A 22,875-nucleotide genomic window follows, 5' to 3' on the forward strand; every position below is an offset into this window, starting at 1 on the left:
ACACTTCAGACAAGTGTGAGGCTCTGCGCTCAATTGGTACTATGGTTATCACTTATTTTAAAGGTAAAGCATGTATAATAGGTACAGTATAACCTTCAGAGAGTTTTGTGATTAATGTTGTGCAAGCTGTTTCAGCAGTATTCCTTTTATAGCCAATATGGAGAATCAATACCCACAGTAGGTCATATGTTTGAATCAAACTGATGATTTATGAATGACCTTAGACAGTGCTGGTGTTTTGGGAGTTGAAAATACAAGGTGACATTCCCTTTAAATCCACACTAACACACTAGACCATCATCCAGCATGTACAGTGTTGTGCGAAAGATAGTACACCACTTATTTTATAAATAATGACAAAGTAAAATTTATGTGTGTTATTTGTCATAGGAAGTTAGATTTATCTGCTGTTAAGACTTGGTAATGACGAGGTAAAGATCAGATATGCCTTAATATGAAAACCATACTATCTTGAAGAGTGTGTACTCTTTTTTCTGGCAATGTGTTGTTGAACTACTACTCTGTCCAAAGTGACTCATTTGGTGAGATCACAAAGGGTTGTATTTTTATCTTGCCTCTTCTGAGGGTGGGGGTGGGAAATTTCCCTAGGCTGTATTCAGTTCAGGTACCACAAAGAAGTGTAAGTCTGGGCAGAGACTTCCTTAGCTGAGCCCTGTTGTTCACTCACGTTTTTCTGGTGTAACTCATAAATAATTAATTCTTAGAGTGCAGACTATAGTCATTATATACAGTACAATGCATATTTGTGGATTGAGTTTGGATTAATGGAGTGTAACAGACAAAGGGACAAAGGGATCTGTACTTGGACAACTTTTCTTTGTAATTTATTTTGGTGATCAGAGATTCTTGCTTACTTGCTAAATTACCCGTGTTCATTGGTAATAACAAAAGAGAAGGATTATCAAACACTGTAGAGGCTGCAAAGGATTTTCAAAAAGAATTAGAAATGATTTAAGACTTGGTAAACACCTGACGTTTACCAAGTCTCAAATAATTTCTAAGATGGCAGATGACATTTAATGTAGCCCAGGGCAGAGTGTTAATCCAGATAGAAGAAATATAAATTGTTGATATAAATTAGATATAAGCTAAGTAACACTGAGTTTAAAGAAGCTGTCTATGAAAAGTATTGGTATTGTTTGAAGTGTGTTATGCTGCTACATCATTTACAACATTTTAGTCCCCACATTACAACCTAGAATTAGAGTTTCTGTGCTAAAAAAGCTGTGTGCTGGAATTAGTGGTTTTTAAAGTATTGTAGAAGACGGCATTTGTCCACTTGTTTTCCTGCAGTTAATTTTAATGCAGCCAGAGTAAAGAAAAGATTGCATGCAGATTACATCTATCCGTCTTGCTAGTAAACTGAACAACTTTATGTCTCACGACTAAAATAAATTGTAGTATCTGGAAGAATCTTATTGTGTATTGGAGCTGTGATGTCTAGCCTGGCATGTCGAGCTGCCGAGTGATGAAGTGAAGCGATGATGGCTGATGACTGTGGATGAGAGCTGTCACAACCGTGCGCTTTGGACAGCAGTGACAGGAAGTGAAATTGCATTTAGAAACCTTGAACACTGTGACAAAGTCAGGAGACAGCATATTAAAGACGTTTGTTTTAATTAGCAGCTACAACAGTTCTTTTGCAAGCTAGTCCTCCTTTTTTACTTATATTTTATTATTGTTGAAGGGCTGCCATTTTGGATATTTTATGTCAAAAAGCCATCCATTGTTCAGCAGGTGAAGCAAGATAAATTGGAATAGTAAAACCTTTATAACAGCTGTTATTGTTGTTGCTGCCTGGCTTTGTTCAGAAGTTTTTTTTTTACTGAGTTGTTATTATTAACATACTCTACCCAAAGCAGTATTCCATGATGAAAGCAATGTCACTCTGTTTTTGGTCTATGATTTATAAATTGTAATGCATATAGTTCAATTGTTTTCCTAGTGCTTTAAAATTGAAAAAATCTTGTTACGTATATGTCATGCTCAGACTAGAGGTAGCACTTGATGTCAGACTATCTGGCACTTGATATGAATAATGTACAATGTAAAAAAAATGAAGTGACCAATATTTTATGCTAATAGCCTTTTTTTTCACCATACATTCTTCCGTCAAAATGGTAATATAGATAAATGTGTATTTAGAAAATGAGCATTTGGTTCATTTGCTTGGAATGGCTGAGAGGATTAACTTTCTTCCTTCTTCTGCATAGAGACGATTATGGAAAAGCTCCAGATGTTTTTTTAGTTGAGTTATGGATATATTGTAACTGTAGCATAGCTCTTCTTTTTCTGTTCAGAATCAAAGATGATTTTACATCTTTAATTTTAAATCTGGCATCAGAAAAGAATTAAGTCTGTCCCAAAATGGCTGACAGTTGTAGATAAAATAGGCAGCCAAAGTGCTGCAAAAATCCATTTTCCTACAACTTGGATGATTTATAACCTGTCAGTTTCTGCAGCCCTAGATGTCAGTTTCTGAACATGTAATTGTCAGTTCTGTTTCCGAATCCCTCTTGCTTTCGTCGGGTATATTGACTAAATGTTTAGCTTCTTTTGCAGGATACTGCTTGTCCTGACAGTCTAGGGAGAAAGTTTCAGAAACGGGAAAAGTTTTGTGCTGTAAAACTGTTGGAACATGAAACTTTTGTGGTGAGCTACAGTAACCTCAAAGAAACTAATAGTAGTGGCATTGTCATACTTATTACTGCACCCTACATGAACTTTGAATATTTACAAAAACAGGACTTGTAGTCCTCCTGTGTCTTGCCCAGAAAGGTTGACAGGTTAAAAGGTATGGTAGTGCAGACAAATAAAGGTTATAATCTTATATATATATATTTATTATTTATTGTTTATTATTAATATATATTTATTCAAAGAAATTCTAATTGACTGTTGATTTTCACCATCCAGGTCCACGATGGGCTTCCTGGAACCTGGGTGTGTTTATCTGTATCCGATGTGCTGGGATTCACCGTAACCTTGGAGTCCACATATCCCGAGTGAAGTCGGTGAACCTGGATCAGTGGACACCAGAACAAATCCAGGTAGAAAGCTCTCTTTTGCAATCCATGAAAGTGGTTGTTTTATTAGCAGTGTTGCAGGAGGCATTGTTAGTTGTTGTTGCTAGAAAGTAATATCCTATTAAACCCTTGTAATATACTGTATACCTTCTTCAATCTCTCTGTCAGGGCTTTGTTTAGTTTCACACAATTTTTAACAACTGTGGTGACTTTTCACTTTTAGTTATAGAACAGTTCTTTAAAGATTGTCTTGAATATGGTGCCCTCCAAAAGCATTTTAGCAGCAACATCAAAACTGTACTTTTTGCATTAAAGAGAGTAAAACATATTAGATGATAAGTACAGTATTACTATTAGTAGTAGTTCTATTTGTATAAATCTAGAGATATGCTTGATTAATCTAAGATTTCCCACTTTTTTTTCTTTTTTTAACTCCTAATGAAAGTTTTGTTTGCATTAGCAGTGCATTAGCAGGTTTGGAAACATCTTCTGCAGGAGACACAATAGACAAAATGTTTCCCTCAACTTCAGAATTCATTCTTTTGCTCCCATTGTTTGTTACATCATAATAAACACAAGCGCGCCATTTTCACAAGTGCTGCCTCTAAACTCAGGTGAGAAGAGAAGAAGTGAAAAGTCAGGGGATTCCCTGTACCAGTTCACCCAGCGAGAAGGAAGTGAAACAGGAACTAGAATTCAGAGATGCTTGAAAGTTTCAGACATGAGAGCCAAAAAATTATACAGGGTTTATCTGAATCATTGCCAACATGCATGAAGAGGCCTTACAGCTACCTTGTACTTCATAGCAGTAAATTTTCAAAAATCCATTTCAGCTTCCAGTCCTTAATCACACAGTTGCAAGGGACTGCCTTTTAATTGTATGCAGAATAATTCCAAAAATCAACTTTTTAATGTAAATGAGTTTTAAGTCTATTTAATGCTGCTGTATGACGAATCACAGTCTTTAAAACTGAATTTTCCTATATCTTAGTAACTAACATATCACTTTTTTTATTTGTCTGCTCAGTATTTCCAGTTCACCAAATGAATAGCTTCAGAGCACCCTTTTATGAAAACTGCTTTGAATAAATCATTTTTTTGGTGTCTTAGTGATAGTAGTTCAATTTTAATTGCTAAAATAACCTTCAACTCCTCTCTCAGGTAACAGTACTTCAGAGTTTCAAGAATGTCATTATATTGCATTCAGACACAGTACTCCGCTAACGTCTGTAAATTATCTTTGTATCTGTTCCTCAGAGTGTGCAGGAAATGGGCAACACTAAGGCCAGAAAACTATATGAAGCCAATCTTCCAGAAAACTTCAGAAGACCTCAGACGGACCAGTATCCTCTTTATTTGCACTAACTGTAGTATACGGAAAGACAGACTGCTGTTTGTCTATAGTTTGTCTTTGTTTTGTATCCTAACAAAGCCATTTCATTTTGTTGTTTTCTTGTTTAAATTTTGTGCATGTATAGGATGTAGGATGATGTTTTATGGAAATATGAACTACAGTATGCCCTGTAGTTAAAAGGAATCCTCATGGGCTGCTGCTGGGGCTTTGAGAAAAGAGAGGGGAAAAAAGAGAGGGATACAGTCACCTGTCTTGAAGACTAAGGTACCATACAGCTATCCAGACATGCTAGCCTGTGTGTGGGATAGGTACTGACATTTGTTTCTGTGCATAAAGGAGTGTAATAAGACACCAGCCGTTTAATCAAAAGGGGGTGTGTTAATTTGCTTATTTTAATCTACACGATTGTGCAAAATGAGTGCACTCATCTATTTAAAATCTTTCATCTTCTTAAAGTAATTACAGCTGAGATGCATTATGAATTGCAAATTGCATTTTTCAGCAAATGCAAGTATTTGAAAACAGACCCCTTTTTTCCAAAGTTTAAAAATATTTTTTTTCCACTGTGAATACATTTTACAAGCCACTGTAATTTTCAATTAACCCAGATATGCACAACTTTAACGACGAATCATTTGACAGTTTTTAACTATAAATGGAGAATCCCAAGCTCAAGATGATTGGCAAGAGTTACAATTGACTTAAAACCAATGAAGTGCTCTGGATCGTCCTCATAAATAGGGATTTTAGACACCAAAAAGAACATGTAATAAAAATTCAGGAACTTGTATGAAAAAGTCAGTACACCTAAACTTACAAATACCTTATTTCTTGTAAATGGAAATATTAAACACAATTAGAATGAGATGTATTGAATTGTTAAGATATTTTTAAATACATTATTAACTTATGTTTTACCCCTAAATTTCATTATTAGTCTTGAGTCATAATCATACTCTTTTGTTTGGTACATATGGAATCAGTTCTTATGTTCTTAAGACTAAAGGGTCAGTGATTTGTGTGCAGCAAAAATACAAGCATTGAAAAGTAGGAAAAACTACCTGAGAAACTACTTTTACAGGCACATAACAATGGTTCCTTTTCCAGAACATACAAGCAACAGAAAACAATTTCTGTAATACAATTCTAAACTTGTTAGAAATGTACAGTACAATTTAAGAAACTGAATACATCAGAACCTAGTGTTGCAAACTGTTTGTTACCTGAAGGATGTTGGGATTAGGCTTGGAGCTGTGAATCCTGCTGACAGTGAGTACTGGACTGTTTGAACCAGGTGCTGAAGGAGGAGTATGTATGGTCAACACTCACCTGCTCTTTGATGATGAATTAATGTCAGTGGGGAAAAAAAGTAATAGTTGTTTTTCTTCTTGAATATTATAGGTAAGTTTAATAGGTTTTCCCCTTGTATTATTCTAATTGAAGCTGTCTGATAATTCATCTGATCCTGTACTCTATTTCCCTGTGCTTTTGCAGCCTGTAATTGAATTTTTCAAAGAGGATGCCTTTATCTCACTTATATTGTTTAGTATGGTTATGTGAATCAGTTGATTTATATGCTTAATACTCTAATAACAGGGTTTGTAAAAAATCAAACTCTCTTTTTCTGGACACTAAAGGTGTTTCACAGTATACTTCTGATTAAAGTTTTCTGTAATAGCTCTAAATAGTTTGAGAGGAAAATCTACATCTCTAATCTGAGTTTCTTTTTCTTTATTTTTCTTGATGATTTGATTCAATAACCAAATATGTTTGGTGATTTGGTTAACTTGGGGATTATTGTGTATCCCAGTCTAGAGTGACAGATGAGGTAGAAAATAAATGTGTCCTTGTGCCAAAATAGTTTAAAGATGCAAAAGTCATTTTACATACTATAGTGTTAGACTACTTTTTATATTAATATGTTTTGTCTTATCTGCATTCTCTTCTTTCAAAAGATTTTAGAGTTTCAGCTTTGGTCTGGATAGCTGTAGAATACCACTCAGTTGCGTACTCTGTCACTTTTCTTGGTAGTGCTGTAGTAGTGTAACAGACCCATCAAAAATGTTCTTGGCTGCTCCTGATCATGCATCAGTACTGTTACAGATACAAGTTAGGAAATTACTAGAAGATCATTCACAAAATCCTCGCACACCTGTACAGATTAATGAGAATAAACCAAAATGTAAATCATTAATGATTTTGTATAAATGTGATTGCCATGGGTTTGAATGCAGTCCTGGTATCCTGGCCTTCTGGTTAATTTTCCAAAATAAGCAGTAAACATGTTCCTCTGTGCTTGGGGACATAGTTGCTGCCTTTCATTTCATAACTACGACAGTGTCCTTTTCTCCATTTTCAGATGAGTGGGTTTCTGTATGATATTACCGCTGGAGGAATATTTTGTCTCGTTTCACTCCCTCCTCCTTCCCCGCAGTCATACATTTTTTATTAGTTGTACAATTGTGTTGTGATCAAAGTTTCATGAAGGTGCAAATCCAATAATGCCTCTGAACCACGGATTTAATCAGCCTGCATCCCGCAGGTGGCAGGGGATCAAAGCCTAGATCCCGTTTCTCCGAATTCTCTCAGCAAAAGGTTATGCTTTTGCGTTATTCTCACACTTTTTCTTTCCTTTCCACGATGCACAATGAAGCCTGTATTTATGAATAAAGCATATTATTTAGATTTATTAAATGCCATCTATACATGACAACCACAGAACAGTTTGCAAAACAGACAGTAATAAAGCACATACTGTACCACTTTTTATTAATTGAAAGACAAAATGGGGATGTTTCAATTGATTTAAAAGCATCAGTTGTATTTTGTAATCCCAGGAATGTTTTCATGGCACAAAGTATTTTTAGATGGTGTTTCTTTTGGGGTCTTAGTAGAAATTGTCAACTGAAATTTGTAATTAATCTTCAGACAGAGATATGGATATTTTATCTGTTGACGTAGAGCCACGCACATCTCTCTGGACTGTGAACAGTTTTAAATTGGATGCAGTGCGTCACCATTGGCCCATAAGGAAACATTTCTAATGCTTTTATTTCGATGTACTGTTTTTTTTTCTCATGGCAAGGTGAGAGGTGCTCATTAATTGCTCTCTCTGTGATGATGAGTGTGACATTCTAGGAGTCATGTTGCTTCCCTTAATTGGATCCTCTTCAGAGCTGTGGAATTTTTCATCAGGGATAAATATGAAAAGAAGAAGTACTACGATAAAAGTGGACTGAATGAAACTGTTGTAAGTACATTTTAATTCATCCAGTCTTTAAACTTTTCAAATGGATAGTTTAGGGAGACCATTTAAAATTAATTTATCAAAATGCAAATAAACAGTAATTTAGTGTGAAATGCAATTTCTATAATAATGTATATGTTTGAATTTGTGTGCATGTATGTGTGTGCATGTCAGTGCAGCTCTCCAATATAAGGTTGGAGTAGCAATTGCAGTAGCTGAGAAAAACATTTTCCACATGCAGAGTGATCAATCACCCCATGTTTTTATGGTTCGAGGCTTTTGCATTCTAGATCATTGGGCTCTCAGAAAGAATAATTGAAAATCTTGTGAGGTATAGCTGAATCGTTTGATTTGCTTGAGAAGTAAAATATTGGTGAGCTCAGCAGAGCCCTGCATTTATTGGCCAGAGACCAATAGTACCTGCTCTTTTTGAAGCATTAAAGGTTAACAAAACAGCATTGTTGAAAGTCTGAATGTGAATGTTTGAAGTAGTGTATCTAGAATTGAAACATATTCATGCTTATATTAAATCTGAATAATTGAATATTCAATTAGTTCAATTGATTGAGGTCAATTACAGTTTTTAAGTTCCAGTTCATCTTTCAAACCATTTCCCAGTTCTTATTCTTTTTCCACATTTATGGATTACAACAAATTCATAAATCCAAAGAGGGAATTGGAATTGGTAAACTTGCCTGTGTTCAATCTCCGTATTGGTCCACTAAAAACCAAAGATACAAGCACCCTTTCTGGTCATTGTTGTACTCGCTGCAGTTACTGGGAGTGAGCTTTCATTGTCTGTGCCTTTGAGTTTGCTATCTAGTGCTGACTCTTCATTCGAGGTTCATGGGTGGAGACATTTCTCTCCAAGTAGCCAACAGCTGTTTTATCTCATGATATCATGGCTTTCTCAGAAGAAGCACTTCTCTCTTGTAGCTCTGCTCTTTTGAAAATGCATTGCTATGTCCCTAAAGGAAAGTATTTTTGTCACTCCAATTGTAACTTCTTCACTTATTTGTCTGGACCCTTGTAATATTAACAATTATGTAATATTATGGATTTGCTAGCTGTGGGAAAAAGAACTTCCATTTCTTTATCTGTAGTTAGTATATTGGTAAATCGTTCTTCGAACGGTTTGATTTGGTAAAATTAAATTCATTAAAATTTCTTTTCTTCATCAAATACATAATGATCTGAGTGTCCTCAAATATTGAGTACCATGCATGAAACACTAATTTAATAATTACAGTATCCAACTTTTTCTTACTAGTTTCAAATTGCCGTCTGATTTGGAATAGCTAGTTGTGTGTTTGTCACACTTGGCTCTTGGCTGTGAACCTGGTGACAGGACCCAGGTGAGAATGAGGAGCTGCAGCCACTTATCTTTTAACAGCACAGGAACAAGAAATAGGTTTAATCAATGCTGAAAAAAAGAATAAAGAGAACACAACGTTTCGGCCGTGGAGCCTTCTTCAGGTGTGAGAGAGACAGGGCAGTAGGCAAAGGTAAAGTAGCGGGAGAACAAAGGTTGGGAGGGAGGAGGAGTGAGAGGCGGGAGCAGGGGACAGAAAGAGAGGCCAATCAAGAGGTGTGAAGTCAGAATGGGTGCAGAGAGGTGTGAAATGAAACTTCCAATGAATGGAGAAAATTTAAAAGAACAGTAGTCTGTATTTAAGAGAAGGGAGAATGTGTGATCCTAGCTGCAGAATAATTTTGGTTTCGGTGGTCTTTCTGATGTATGAGTTCGGAAAACTGTCTTTGAGAACACAGACGGAGAGATTAGAGTGGTCGTGGCCGAGAGAGGTGAAATGAGAAACAATGGGCTTGGAGAGATCTTTAATCTTCACAGCCCTGACGTGTTCTCTGAAGCGGTCTCCGAGTCTCCTTCCTATTTCTCCAATGTAGATGGCTGGGCATTTACTGCAAGAGATACAGTAAATAAGGTTGCTGTAGGTACAAGATGCTGTCTGGGTGATCTGGAATTGTCCTGAGGGGCCTTGAATGAGTGTGGTGGTGGATGTGTACTTGCAGGTGATACAGTGAGCTCTGTTGCAAGGGAAAGTGCCTGGTGTGGATGGTTGTTGAGGGCGGTCAAGGGAGCTGTGAACAAGGAGGTTACGCAGATTAGGTGGTCGGCGATATGAGATGATAGGGCGATCAGAAAAGAGGGCCCCAATGGAGGAATCATCCTGTAGGATGGAAAAGTTGTGGTTAATGGTCCTGGGGATTTTAACAGCACAGTCTCATACCAGAGGTTCAGCTCCAATTGGAGGAGAAACTCATTCCTCAATAACAGCCCCATATGCCTGCAAGTGCCCAAGATCTCGCAGGACACTATATTACTTTATGTCTTCTTTCTTATTTACTGCCTTGCCAGCTGACCTGTTTCATTGCTTTAATTATTTCATGTCAGTAAACACAGTATTTCATCATGAACAGAGATTTTAATTGTACTGGGTATTGTACGCCACTCGTACAGCAAATAAATAAATAGCACCAGATGACAATTCCTTTTCCCATTTTCCCTACCACTTCAAATGGTCAGGTCCTTGTTGCTGTGCTACACTACAGAATAACAGACTGATCAACCAGTTTGGTATTATGAAACTGCCAGTAGTCAGGAATATGCAATGCAAATGATGTGGAAGTCTCCTGTTTTTGCTTTCTTACAAATGCAGAATCAAAGAGCTTTTTTTTTTCCTAATAGCAAGGTTATGCCTGGAGTAACATATCCTTTTTTGTAATTCAGTAATTCAGAGTTACAGTCTCAACAAACTCCAGGCTTTGACTTTTATATGCAAATTAATTATTAAAACAAGTCATTATTGTATTTTAGTGATGTGGAAGAAAAAAAGGTTGTCTTAAAAGTGCTTTGGAAGAGGGGATGAGTGTTCAGGGGAAGTATGTCCCTTGTGGTACGACAAAGCTGAGTGGAAGAGTTTAATGTCTTAATGAATCCTGATGGCTCAGATGTTATCTGGTTTGTAATGCATTAAGGCATGCCTTTGAAGTTTTTTTTAATATATACAGGAGGTGGACAAAATACTGGAGACACCTAACAAAAAAGTACTCATATTTTGAATTAGCTAAATCGCAATTAAAAAAAATTCTACACACGTTCCATGTTAATTTAATTTAAATACTAATTACTAATATTTTTCTGCTATAAGAGACATCTTAAAATCAACACTCTAATACATTTCTCAAGCAGCCTGAGAGATCTAACGGATTTTGAAAGAGATCAAATAGTTGGTGCCTGAAAAAGGGAAAACAGCACCACTAAAGAGGAGCAGCGGTTGCATGTTGAAGCCCACCAACAGGGAAAAACAGACACTTAACAGCATAGTTGTAAAAACCTCACAACAGTGTCCTCACAAATTACCATAAAACTGAATTTACACCTCCATGATCCAGTGTCAACAAAAACTGCACGTTGTGGGCTTTACAAAGCTTATACTTAAGGTAGGGCTGTCATTCGGAAACCAATTATAACCAAGGCCAGTGCACAGCACTGCACGATCTGTGTAATGAGCACAAAACGTAGACTTCTGAACAGTGGAAGAAAGTAATATGGTCTTATGAATCATCTTTAACTCTTTTTCCTACATCTGGATGCTTTTATGTTTGGAGAAATCCAAAGGAAGCTTTAAATGCACACGGCCTGTTCCCAATGTCTTGTGATAGTGAATTTGTTATGATTTTGGCAGCCATCTAGTTGGAATCATTGGATCCAATTGTTGCTCTACATGGTAGCATTTTGGCCAAGGAATACGCGGCCAGTTAAGGTAACTAGGTGCACCCTTACATTCCATGGCAATAACACTATCACACACTGCTAAACGGATCTAAGATGTTTTCATGAACATCAGTTTGATTTGAATCAAACACCTATGGCCTCCTCAACCACAGCTCTAAGTGATCCTCAGTGATCCTTTATGGGAAGATCTCTAACATAGAGTTGAGAAGGACTGAAGCTGTCCTGAAGTAAAATGGTGGCCCAACTCCTTATTTATTAATAAATATTCATACCTGTATAATACTTGGTTTTTCCATTTTTTTGTCCACGCTTTTTATGCATAAATATGTCATACTTAAAGAAACCCTCAGTGGTACTCTTTAAAATAATTTCAGTTCAGGCCTAATACATGTTTTAATATTGTTATTAAAAATAGTCCACAGGCTGTGATTTTGAGAGCCACATATTTCTTTGTCACTCCTGTTTTCATCCTGTTTATCTGAAAATACAAACCACAATGAGATATAAGCCGTAGTATGCACTGCTTTCAGAAAGGAGATAAGACCATGTGGCTCTCAGGGTCACAGTGGGTAATTCAGACATCTGCAGCCCGAAGTTTGTGTCTGCAAAAACATTTAAAGCACTTTGGGTCAAATCCACTGCAACTGAGAAAATTATAGGGAAAAAAAAAGACATGAATATAACTGCACTTTCTCTTCCATTAAATTTTCACTTGTTAAGTTGTAGTCAAACATTTGTGTGTGTTGTTGTTGTTATGACAAAAAGATAATATCAGGCTCAATTTTATTACAGGAGATTTCACTTTTTTGCTTAAGCAGTGTTCTTTGCTGAAATCATTTTTTCGAAGCATAGTTTCTCACCCCACTGCTGTTTCCCCTCTTCCCAGTGAAAAGCCTAATGAATGTGTTCGTCACTCCTGGGCACCCAGATGATGCAATTAGGGAGCTGACACCAAGCATGAAATGAAGGTTTCTGAAAGGTTACCAGTGTAATTTCATCTGTAATAACAAACTACACTTATATATTACATGCTTGTTTCAGAAGAGAGCTTGAGAGCAGAATTTAGAATAGATATGGAGTTTGGTTTTACTGCACTAAATCCTCACTCCCCAGCAGCATGTCTGTGGAACCTTCTGAAGAGCAGAACGGTGTAGAAGTAAAAAGGGACACACTCAGAAGCCCAAGCCATAGAACTGACTTTGCCGAACCCTTTGACTGCATTATAGCAAATATTTGCCATATACGGGAAATCCGGAACGGTGTTCAGTAAACATGGAATTTGGATTTTGGCAAATTTAACCAGATACTAGAGCATGAAAATAAAGCCAATAGATAACCAATCATGTATGCTGTCATTCTTTCAGCTCCTCATGCAAGTTGTTTTTTCCTTCCTTGTTTATATGAGATTTGAAGAAAGAAATTCAGTTAAGTTCAAGTGTAAGGAAACCAAACGTTGGCAATTTAATGTATGTGTCATCAGAATTTTCAAGTTATATTCATGCTTTTTGGAGTGATATTTGCATTGTCACAGTCTTCATGTATTGCTGATAGTCTTTTAATTGTTAAATAACTATAGCAAAAAACAGTGAAGAGATTTTTTTTTCAGGTTCTTAGAGGGAAGAAATCTGGTAGAAGAATAATGTATAGCTTGCAGTTCACAGTGGATTTTATTTACAGTATCAAAACATTTTGATTGGTCTTAAGCCATTTCTCCAAATGTCTCTCTATTTTGGACAGATCTACACTGTATCATTTAAAAATATCAGCTTTCTTGCTAGTAGCAAAAATTACTTGCTTAATGTAACGACTGTCCTAGAAATAACTGTTTCAAGTTTATGGTGTCCGTTTTCAAGGAAGTGAAAAAAGGAAGTACTACAAAATTGTACTCTGTCACATCCATCTGGTAAGACAACTTCAGCAAAAAAGTGAGAAATAAACATTTCTTTATGCATCTTGAAGGAATGCCATTAATGCAATTTTCTGATCCGGTAAAGCCAGTATTTATTTGTAATCCAAAGATCCAGGTTTGAATTTCAATTCGATAGTAACTCAAAAATTCTTTAAGTATCCAGATGATGTGCGCACACAGTAGTTAAAGTATCTGTATAATTTAGAAGTAACTTGATGTGAAGTTGTTGAAATAACAGCGCCAGTACTTACATATTAGATATGAAAGGAAAATAAGAAATAAAGGAAACACCCAATCTTATTGATTTATGTAAATTCCATTACCAATAAAAAAACAAAAAATCCTTATTCATCTGCATCATGATTCTTTTTTGTTCTGTCCCCATCTGCTTATCAGTGGTCCTGTCTATTTCACTTGATATGTTGCACTTCTGTCTGTAATTACTGTCTGTAACAGCATGTATCCCTCCCATACCTGCAGTACCCATCGTCAGTGATGAACCCGTCTGTTTACTGTTGATGCAGGTTGTCTGTGTAATATTTGTACACAACCTCTACAATTTGTAGTTGTGAAGTCATTTGTCCCAGTATAACTACCAAGGCACTTTTGCACAAGCAAGTTGTCTTATAGCATCTGTCAGATGACTGCAAAAGGCTTGCAACAAAATACTCCATTTTATTGACTAGAACTCAGTATCTTCCCCAAAAAAATTTCCACCAGTTTAAAACAAGTTCTGATTCCAATCAAACTTTTTCTTGAACTCGCACAATTACACTAGGGGGTCATTCTCTTGTACTTTCTTTCACATTAAAACATGACTGTAATACATCCTTTCTCGTATCCAGTAAACTGCCCTTTTGGTCACTGGTACAGATTAGACATATCAGATAACTCTGGTGTCTGGTCAGCATTGCCTATCTGATCCAGAATGCAGTTGTCTTTTTACATAAAGGACAAGCGAACAGATCACTTTGGCAAAGTGTCCCATCGTTCTTTTACATTTGGCTGGCTTTAGAATTAATATTGTGGAATATTAAGATCTTTCACGACATTTAATAATAAAAATAATCTCAGAAAAATCACTCTCCTGGCAGTATTCTTTCATTATGTTTTAAGATCACAAATTCAACATCCTGTTTATCTATTTCTTCAAACTTACTGGATTCAGGTTCACAAAAGTAATCCATCTCAAAATATTATACAGCTGTTTTTGCCTGTTCTATCATTTGTTACGATTGGTGACACCAGTTTTTTCCACACCATGACTACTGTTTGATGCTTCAGCTTCTCTGACAACCATGATCATAAAATTTGCATCATAACTGCTGCTTACTCTTTGATATTTGGCCTTTTGTGATCTACTCCTTTACATGTAATCTATATGGGTAGGTTTATCCTTTTTCAGGAGCCGTATTTCTAAAATTATATTAAGGAAAAACTAACCTTATATTCAAAGCAATTTGGTAATAACTTGTTCCTAATCTGTTTTGAATTCGTGAAGTAATACTCAAAAAGTGCTTCAGGAGACCGATTATTAATTTTGGGGGTGTGGATTTTTGGACAAAGACCTTTTTAAATTCTTTATATGTTGGAAGCAAAGTAATGCGTTTTAAAGGATAATATATTAGAATAGCTGTTTTTTTTATCCTTTTAACATCAGATTGACTCAAGAGGTCTATGCATTTATTGTATCATTACTCCCTTCGTCAATTTGCGTATTTGAACAACAATACTGTGATGAGAGTTGCTGAGAGATACTGTACCTGCTCCTGCAGCATATACAGCAGTCTGGCAGTTTCATTGCCTCACTAATGCATTGGTTAAAACTGCTAGTTATTTCCCCTGGTACTGTGTGTGTAATATTAATGGGCAAGACCATAAAAACTTTGAGAAGTATTACTTAGTAAGTCTCTAATGAATCCAAAGAAAATGTTCTGGTGATGCTAACCTAATAAAATAAGGATTATAAAAGAATCCATCAGCTGAATGATAGGAGTTTCTGACACTCTGCAATAACCTGAGCTATAATGGGTCCATTTATTCTGACTTTTTCTTGCTGGTAACGTTGACAGCTGGAGAACAGAGAGTTGTGGCTTTATTGCTGTGAAGATCTAGGAGGTATCTGTGGCAAAGTTTTAGTCACGTATTATCTGTTGGAGAAATGCTAAGATAATGCCTTCATTAAAGCATTCGGGCGTAGCCCAGAAAGCTAACTGTCTCTTCCAGGATACCTGTTTCCAGGAGGCAGATACTATTTGATGCTGGTGACGAATGACACATTCTGATCAGATCATCTTCAGGGCTATTCAAAATAAGTAAAGTAATAACTGTCTGGAAAACAGGGTAACCTTTCAGCCTGCACGATACAGATTGCCTTTGAAAAGGGATTAATAACTTTTTGATGGCTCCCATCAGCTTGCTCCATCTGTCACCGGCTAGCAGTTTTCTTTCATGTTGTGAGTAGGGCTCAGAAACCAAATGAACTTGCTGCAGTTTGAAACCTGCCGCTTTGCACCAAGAGAGCATTTTAGAAAGAAAATGTTGGTTTGTTCTTAAGATAGGAGTTTTTTTTTCAAGTCGAGTCATCTGCCACCAAGGAGAATAATGAGTTATGGCTTTTTGCTATGCGTATATCATAAGGGAATGTTTGTTTTTTCCCCCTGTAAAGCTTTCTTATTCAGAGTAACTGTTTTATTTCTCCCTAAGCACCCAAAAGCTGAATAATAAGATGGTGCACAGGCTTTGTTGCCGCTGCCTGTTAATTTTGAATTCTCTTCATGTGCTTGAGCTGCTCTCTTTCCTTTTCCTCTGCACAGAAGCCCTCTGATGCTGTTCTGCCCCCGGCATCCTCTCCCTCCTTGCCAGCAGCTGCTGAGAAAAACAAGCTGGAGGTATCCTCTTTGCCTGCTTGCTGTAAACTGGTGGCTTTATCAGATTTTTCTTTCCTTCTTCATAATGGAACATCTTTCAATGCCGGGTCACAAAAAGCCATGGTTTCATCACTGCCCCTCAAGAGAATGTGCTTTAGCCACTGAGCTCTGGAAAGTCCTGACCTGCACTCACCTCTCTCTGTCTGACAAGTTCATATTTAGTCGTGTTGTTTTCTGTTGCATCTTCTGGAAGAATGTGTGGCATGATGGTCAACAGGTACATTTAAATAAACAGAAGCTTGTTTGTCAGAAAGGAAAATTCATTTTCATGTAGACATCAGTATGAAAAAAATGGTATGCAAACTTTCTTTTACTTAAAATGAGTCCCGTGTGAACTAGCCAAAGCAGGGTGGTGTAATAATTGGAGCTGTGCGCTATTGTTTCAAATCCCAGGTGAGACAATGCTTTGATGCAATATAATTAAAGGATTTCAGAAAAAGAATTGGTCCGAGGTTTAAAATCAAAATATCTATGTTATATATAAAGGTCACTCTCCTTTTGAGGTGTCTTATACATTTATTTTCACGATAATGTTACCATTTAATATTTCTTTATCTTACTGTACCTTCTTAAATAACCACATATCAATGTAGCCATTTCACAAAACTGTGTACAGCAGTGCAACTGTCTCCTGCTTTCCCAGTCTGCTGGAAACTGCTTTCAGAACCTCTTTGCGTGCCTGAGTGGGTATCACAGAGATAGTATGATCAAAGTGGAGAATAACTTGGAGCTAAGCATACACAGAGCATGCTGTGAGACTAGCAAGATATTAAACGACAGCAACATGCAGAAAATTCCACAATCAATATTGATGTTTGAAGAAAAATGCTGTGTAGTATAATAAAGTTAACAAATTCTAGTTATATATAGAACTAAGGATTCTTTAAAAAAGTGGGTCATTCTGTATGAGGACTCAGACAATCTTTTTTAAAGCTTTAATGAAATTCTTTGATCGCTTTATGGCTTGTTTTCTTATTACTCAAGAGGCAAAACTCTGAAATGACTGAATTTCCACCCCCAAGATTAATTCCTAGATGAGTTGTGACTAATGTACTTCATCATAACAGTCTCAGTGAGATATGAGCCTGCAAAATGATTGTTTGGATGCCATTATTGATTTGCTGGTGACACTTGTTAATAGGTAGGTTAGTGTCATACCTTCATGTTCATGTTACACTGTACTCTATCATTAAATTAAACCAAGAGTTTTTCTTTACTGTGTGACTGCATATACAGTAAAATGTTTTAAAGGCTTAGTAAAAATGAACAGTCAGCAGGCAGCATGAGTGTAATTAATCAAGGCCTGAACTCTGTCATCAGCAAAGAAAGGTAATGAATTTAATATTCTAATAAATCTGGTAGCATACAATTAAAAGAAGTCTATTGCAGTATCCAAAGCGGTTTCACACTGCACCTGTTTTTGGAAGCCTGTTTTAAGCAGGGAAGCTGATGTAATTTTTTTTTTACCTCAAATAGAAAGAAAAAGAAAAGAAGAAAGAAGAAAAGAAGAGAGAGAAGGAACCTGAGAAAGGGAGTAAGACCACATCTTTTGAAAAAGTAAAAACTGTAAGTTTTTCTCACTTTTTGGTAAATTTAATTTACTCATACAATGAATGAATTTCTAGTTTTATAGCTGTGAGCCATTTACAGGCAGAAATAAATAAGTAATATTTTGCACTCTATATGTTTGAGCAGTAAAAACCTTTCTTACTGTAAATGTTCTAATTTTGCAAAGAGCTTCTGCTCTAGTTCATTCTTGTTAAAAAAAAGAAAACCTGCTAATACCTTTCTTTTCAATTTTCTTTCTTTTTCTGGGTCTCATTTGCATGATTGCACATGAAAAACTCAAATTCTAATCAGTTGATTAGTGAGGGTTGAAAACTGTCTTGGCTTCTCTGTGTCACTAATCTGATTTGACCATTCACAGTGAGCAGGCTGGAATAGTCGAGACTGCTCCTCATAAAGCAATGCTTTCTTTTATACAGTATGTTTAATTAACATGTCACTAGGATAGTTTTAAGTGCACATGAGAGATTTACTCAAGGTGGCTCTCATCTGCGCATCATCGCAGGAGATAACAATCGACAAGGTGAGGGATACCATGTGTGCCTCAACTGCAAGACGACATCCACTGATGAGTATCACAGAGCACACAGTTTTTCAGTCTACAAGTTCAATCTTGCTTTTATTATCCAGGTTTATTAATTTAGCACTTTCCCCTATTAAATAAACAAATGTTGTCTGGGCATATGTGCCAAATACAGAATGCTTCCGTAGAACGTCTGGAATTATATTTTAGCATTTTAAAGGGGACTTGTACTTTTTCATGTGCATGTCGTCACAGAGAGGTGTGGCTGTGCATACGTCTGGCTGTGCAAGTAGCCAAAATTTACATGGCTATTTTTGGAAATGAAGATCTGAAATAGTGCAAAGAAAGTGATAATAAGCATTTGGAAACCAATTCAGATTGTAAATATTTTATATTTATATAGGTTTAATCACAACACCCTTTATGTGGCTTAACTGACAGCATTGACATCAGGTTTTGGGCTGTACTCCATGTTAGTCAGTCATTGAGATTTACCCTTGGGTTTCATGAGGACGTTATCGTGAGAGTGCTCTCCTAGCCACAAGAAGTAATTGACATAAATCAGTGAACCCTTATAGGCTGAATTTGTCAGTGGAATTGGGTTTGAAAAGGTTACAGCACTAATATCTTTTCTAATGTGCTATGTGCCTGCAACCACATCATTAATTAAAAGCATTGGTAATAGTGGTGGTGAAATCTGCCGATTCAACCTCCCTAATATGTGATGCATCATTAGGAATGGTAGATGGAAAAATCAAATCAACATTTATGCACATCTCTCACGCACACACATAGATTTCTCAAGAGTGAAGAGTGGATTAGGTTTTAATACAGCAGGTATTTGTTCTTTGGCTTGTATATAAAGTCATCAGTGCAGTTTCAGTAATAAAAAGAATACTGCATTGCTGTTAAAACACATAAGTCTCAAGGTAAAGCAGAATAAGTTTAGGAACACAAATTGGGATTGGCTTAAACTGCCCTCTCAAAAACACAACAGTATTATCATTGTCCAAGTAAGCAAGCAGTTGACAAAATAAAATAAATAGAACTTAATTCATTTCTAAAAAGGAGAAAGAAATTAAAAAAGCATTGCAGCCGTTGAGCCTTATTCAAGTTTATGTTCACCTTGTGTTTGCTCAACTTGGAATTAACAGTCTGGAAACTTGCTATTAAATTTGCAAATTTAGCTGTTAAAACAGTAAGTACCCTAGAATCCAATGCAGTGCAAAATCTGTTTTCTATTTGGACAATAAATCACCTAATTTACTGGAAATGTTCAAATTTAACTAACATTTCCTAATGACAAAGGAGTCAGTAAATTAGTGTCTGTTACTTAAACTTGATATGTATGCTTATTTAATTACACAACACCCTTTACAGTCTTAAAGAACCAGAAAATCAGAATGAAATGATGGTTTATCAAAATGAAAATGAAAATAGTGGAGATGATTTTAGCAGCAATCTCTCATCCTAGGGTTAATCCCGCATCAGCAGGGTCCACTTGTCGGCACGCCCGTCTCCATTTGGTGGTTTGAACCAAATCTTTGAGCTGACGTTGCCATTAAATGCGACCGAGAATACTCCAACCGGCACGTCGCTCCACCTGCCGTCGGGGGGGGGGCGCTTGTTTACAGTATAGTGTCCCCGTCACTATACTGGGGCATTGGGACCCAGACCTCTTCCAGCAGCAGCCTTAGTTTTTCCCAGGAGGTCTCCCATCGAGTTACTGACCAGGCTCACACCTGCTGAGCTTCAGTGGGTTGCCAGTTGTGAGCTGCAGAGTGATATGGCTGCTGGCTATGATTTTAGCAGCAATAAATGAGCTTTTTAAGACTAGCTTAAATTAGTAGTGCTTTTATTTTCAAACAAAAAATCAACAAACAGCAAATATAAAATGAAAAACTAATATAAACAAAAACTGGGAAAAGGATAGTTAATTAAACTAGTTCTAAGGAAAAAGACGTGACTATGCTGTCAGTTTTTGTACTAGAAAAAATATAATCCAGCGATGCCTCTTTACAGTTTCTGAAAATGAATGCCACTTAGTGTGAATTTTTATGCCAGTCTCCACCCAACCCTGTAAATCAGATTCCCTGGCTTCTACTAAACAAAAGATGTCATGTCTGAAGACTGAGTACCTTGGTAATGAAAGCAGTAGTCATTACATGCTGTATTAAAAATAATAAGGTGTCAAATACATTTTTAAGTATCCAAATGATTCTGATTGCTGTTAAGGTGTGTAATTGTGTACAATCATTTCCTGTGCATTATTTGACATATTTAAATTATTGTTTTTCCCTGTTCTTTTAGACAGTCCTCTGGAATCAGTAAAATCTAGTTAACTTTATTAGAAAATAAATTGTTTATACCTCCCTGTGAGGATGATTGTCTTCCATGAACCTGAAGGTGATGAAGGAAGACTAGTACCCAATCTGCACACTCTCTGGCAGGTTGAGCAGGTGTTGTCTTAGGAGATATAATTTGGCATGCTGCACAGTGCGGTCATAGTGAGCTCTTATTATTTGCTTTATTTGCATTATTTGCTGCTTTATTCTAACTTCCTTGGTTTCGAAGCTCTGGAGTCCATTCCAGATATTATTCTTCTGTCTGGTTTATCAAAGGCCATAGTCTCCCTTGAACTGATACTGATTCTTCATGTTTGCAATACCATATTTTTAAATGATTCTTCTGGCATCTTTTCGTGCCGTTGCTTTGGATAGTCTGGGAGAAGAACACCTTCTTAGAAAGCCTTGTGTCTGAAGCCTGGACAACATCATTAACCCACTATTTTGGGTGCCAGATCATGTCTTCAGCACTTGTGGTGCCAGCTGAGAGAATACTAACATTGACTCAACTGTCCTCCCACTTGCAAAATGTTACATATTCGTTGTCTGTGTTTCAGCCTGTACAGTAAGGTAGGAGTGATGAGTGGATGGTAGACTGTCACTTTGGTCTGAGTTTTGATGCTGCCAAATCACTTTTCTTGGTTGAGACATGAGAGGTTTTCCTTTTCTAGAAGAGAAGGTTTCCCCTGGACATAACTACTTCCCTTGTCTGTGTTTTTGAGCTTGTTTGATGCACATAATTAAGCACATGATATGTTGATCAGTCCAGTACCGATGCATTTCTGTCAGTGATCTGCTGATGTACTGTAGGTGTCTTTGCAATTCTGCTTACAGATATAGTTAATCAAGTACCAGGATTTACATTGTGAATGTTTTCAGGATGTTTTGTGTCTGTTTTTGTGGAGAAAGAGGGTGCTATTGATGATGAGACCATTCTCTAAACATTTGGTAAAACGACGAACACCTTCTTTACCATTTTTTTATTTAATTGACTGCCATCTCTTTCAACTCTGGAGTTAAAGTCTCTTCCACAGGAAGATTCTATCCTTCATTTGGATTCACCAAAAAATTTGATCATGAGAAGTAGCTACTTTTCAGAATATTTGAGCATTGGTTTTTCACTTGGAAGATGTGTGTTACAATGTGTGAATAAAGGTAAAATCTTGATTGCAGGCTTAGGCCACTTAATGTGTTACTTTGTAAAGAGTGTGTACACTTTCTATAGGAACTGTAAGTAGCAGTGTCTTTCTGTTTTTTAACTGATCTATACCACTTTTTAAATATTGTTTTTTAATTAATAAAAAGTGCATTATGCACAAAACGTGTACATTTAGGATTGTTAAAAACTGTTTGGTTATTTTGTATGAGATAAAAACCCATGTTTGTTTAGTCTGTATCATAGGATAGACCACCACTGCAAAATGGTATAATCCTAGCATTTAAAAGTCACTGAGAGTTGCCCATGAACATGAATTCAATTTCATGACTATGTCCTCTGTCCCTTTTCTTACTGGGCTGTGTTCATGCATCTAGCAGTCATTAACACAAACTATTCTGAATGCACATCTCTGCACAGAATAAACCAATGCTGTTTTTTCTAATGTGATAATGAATAGAATCCATTAATTTTTTATTCATAGCTTGCTCTGCTGGTTAGTGTTTTCATTCTGGGAACGTGACAGGAAATCAGGTGAATTCTGTGGGGGGGGGGGGGGCAATCTGAATCTGACCTTGTCAGGGACTCAGAGTTTGGAAAAGCATGCTGGGAATAAGTAAAAGAATAAAATCTGCCCTGTTTGCTGACCTAAACTTGGATAGCTGATTGATTAAAGTAACAGCTTCAGTTCTGTCCTTTCAGCTACAGGAATAGAATAGATTCTGACAGAGACGTGACTTCAGTGCTAAAAAACAGAATAAAATACTGTAGTAATCCAGTGTTTATCTCGGCAACAAGAGCAATATTATTGCCATAGTGCAGTAAAATCCAGCATTTGGCTGGACCCCAGCTTTAAGAACCTTGATAGTCTGTTATAACTGGGACCAGCATGGAAATGCTGTCTGTTGTATATGCTTGTGTTTGTTACACTTTGAGTGTTTTTTTTTTACATAAGTGTAACATTTCAAAACATGTTTAAATGGCTTTGGTTACAAAAACCTAATGCAGTGCATCTTTAACATTTCTCTGACATTTCGTATT

The 22,875-nt window shown here is 36.6% G+C and overlaps 1 protein-coding gene across 8 annotated transcripts in view; it reads left to right on the plus strand.

Moving 5' to 3' along the window:
* Positions 1-22,875, plus strand: part of smap1 (small ArfGAP 1) — a 104,583-nt gene that overhangs the window by 31,265 nt on the left and 50,443 nt on the right. For 2 of the 8 annotated variants that reach the window (XM_088933887.1, XM_088933886.1), the window contains exons 2-6: positions 2,938-3,071; positions 4,305-4,390; positions 7,576-7,651; positions 16,131-16,205; positions 17,721-17,810. In XM_088933887.1, the coding sequence (XP_088790013.1) occupies positions 2,938-3,071; positions 4,305-4,390; positions 7,576-7,651; positions 16,131-16,205; positions 17,721-17,810 (461 nt within the window). The remainder of the gene's footprint in view (positions 1-2,937; positions 3,072-4,304; positions 4,391-7,575; positions 7,652-16,130; positions 16,206-17,720; positions 17,811-22,875) is intronic. The other 6 variants (XM_088933888.1, XM_088933889.1, XM_088933891.1 and 3 more) reach the window with 3 other exon arrangements.

Source organism: Atractosteus spatula, chromosome 15 (genome assembly GCF_055471065.1).
Source record: "Atractosteus spatula isolate fAtrSpa1 chromosome 15, fAtrSpa1.hap1, whole genome shotgun sequence".
Classification (NCBI taxonomy): domain Eukaryota; kingdom Metazoa; phylum Chordata; class Actinopteri; order Semionotiformes; family Lepisosteidae; genus Atractosteus; species Atractosteus spatula.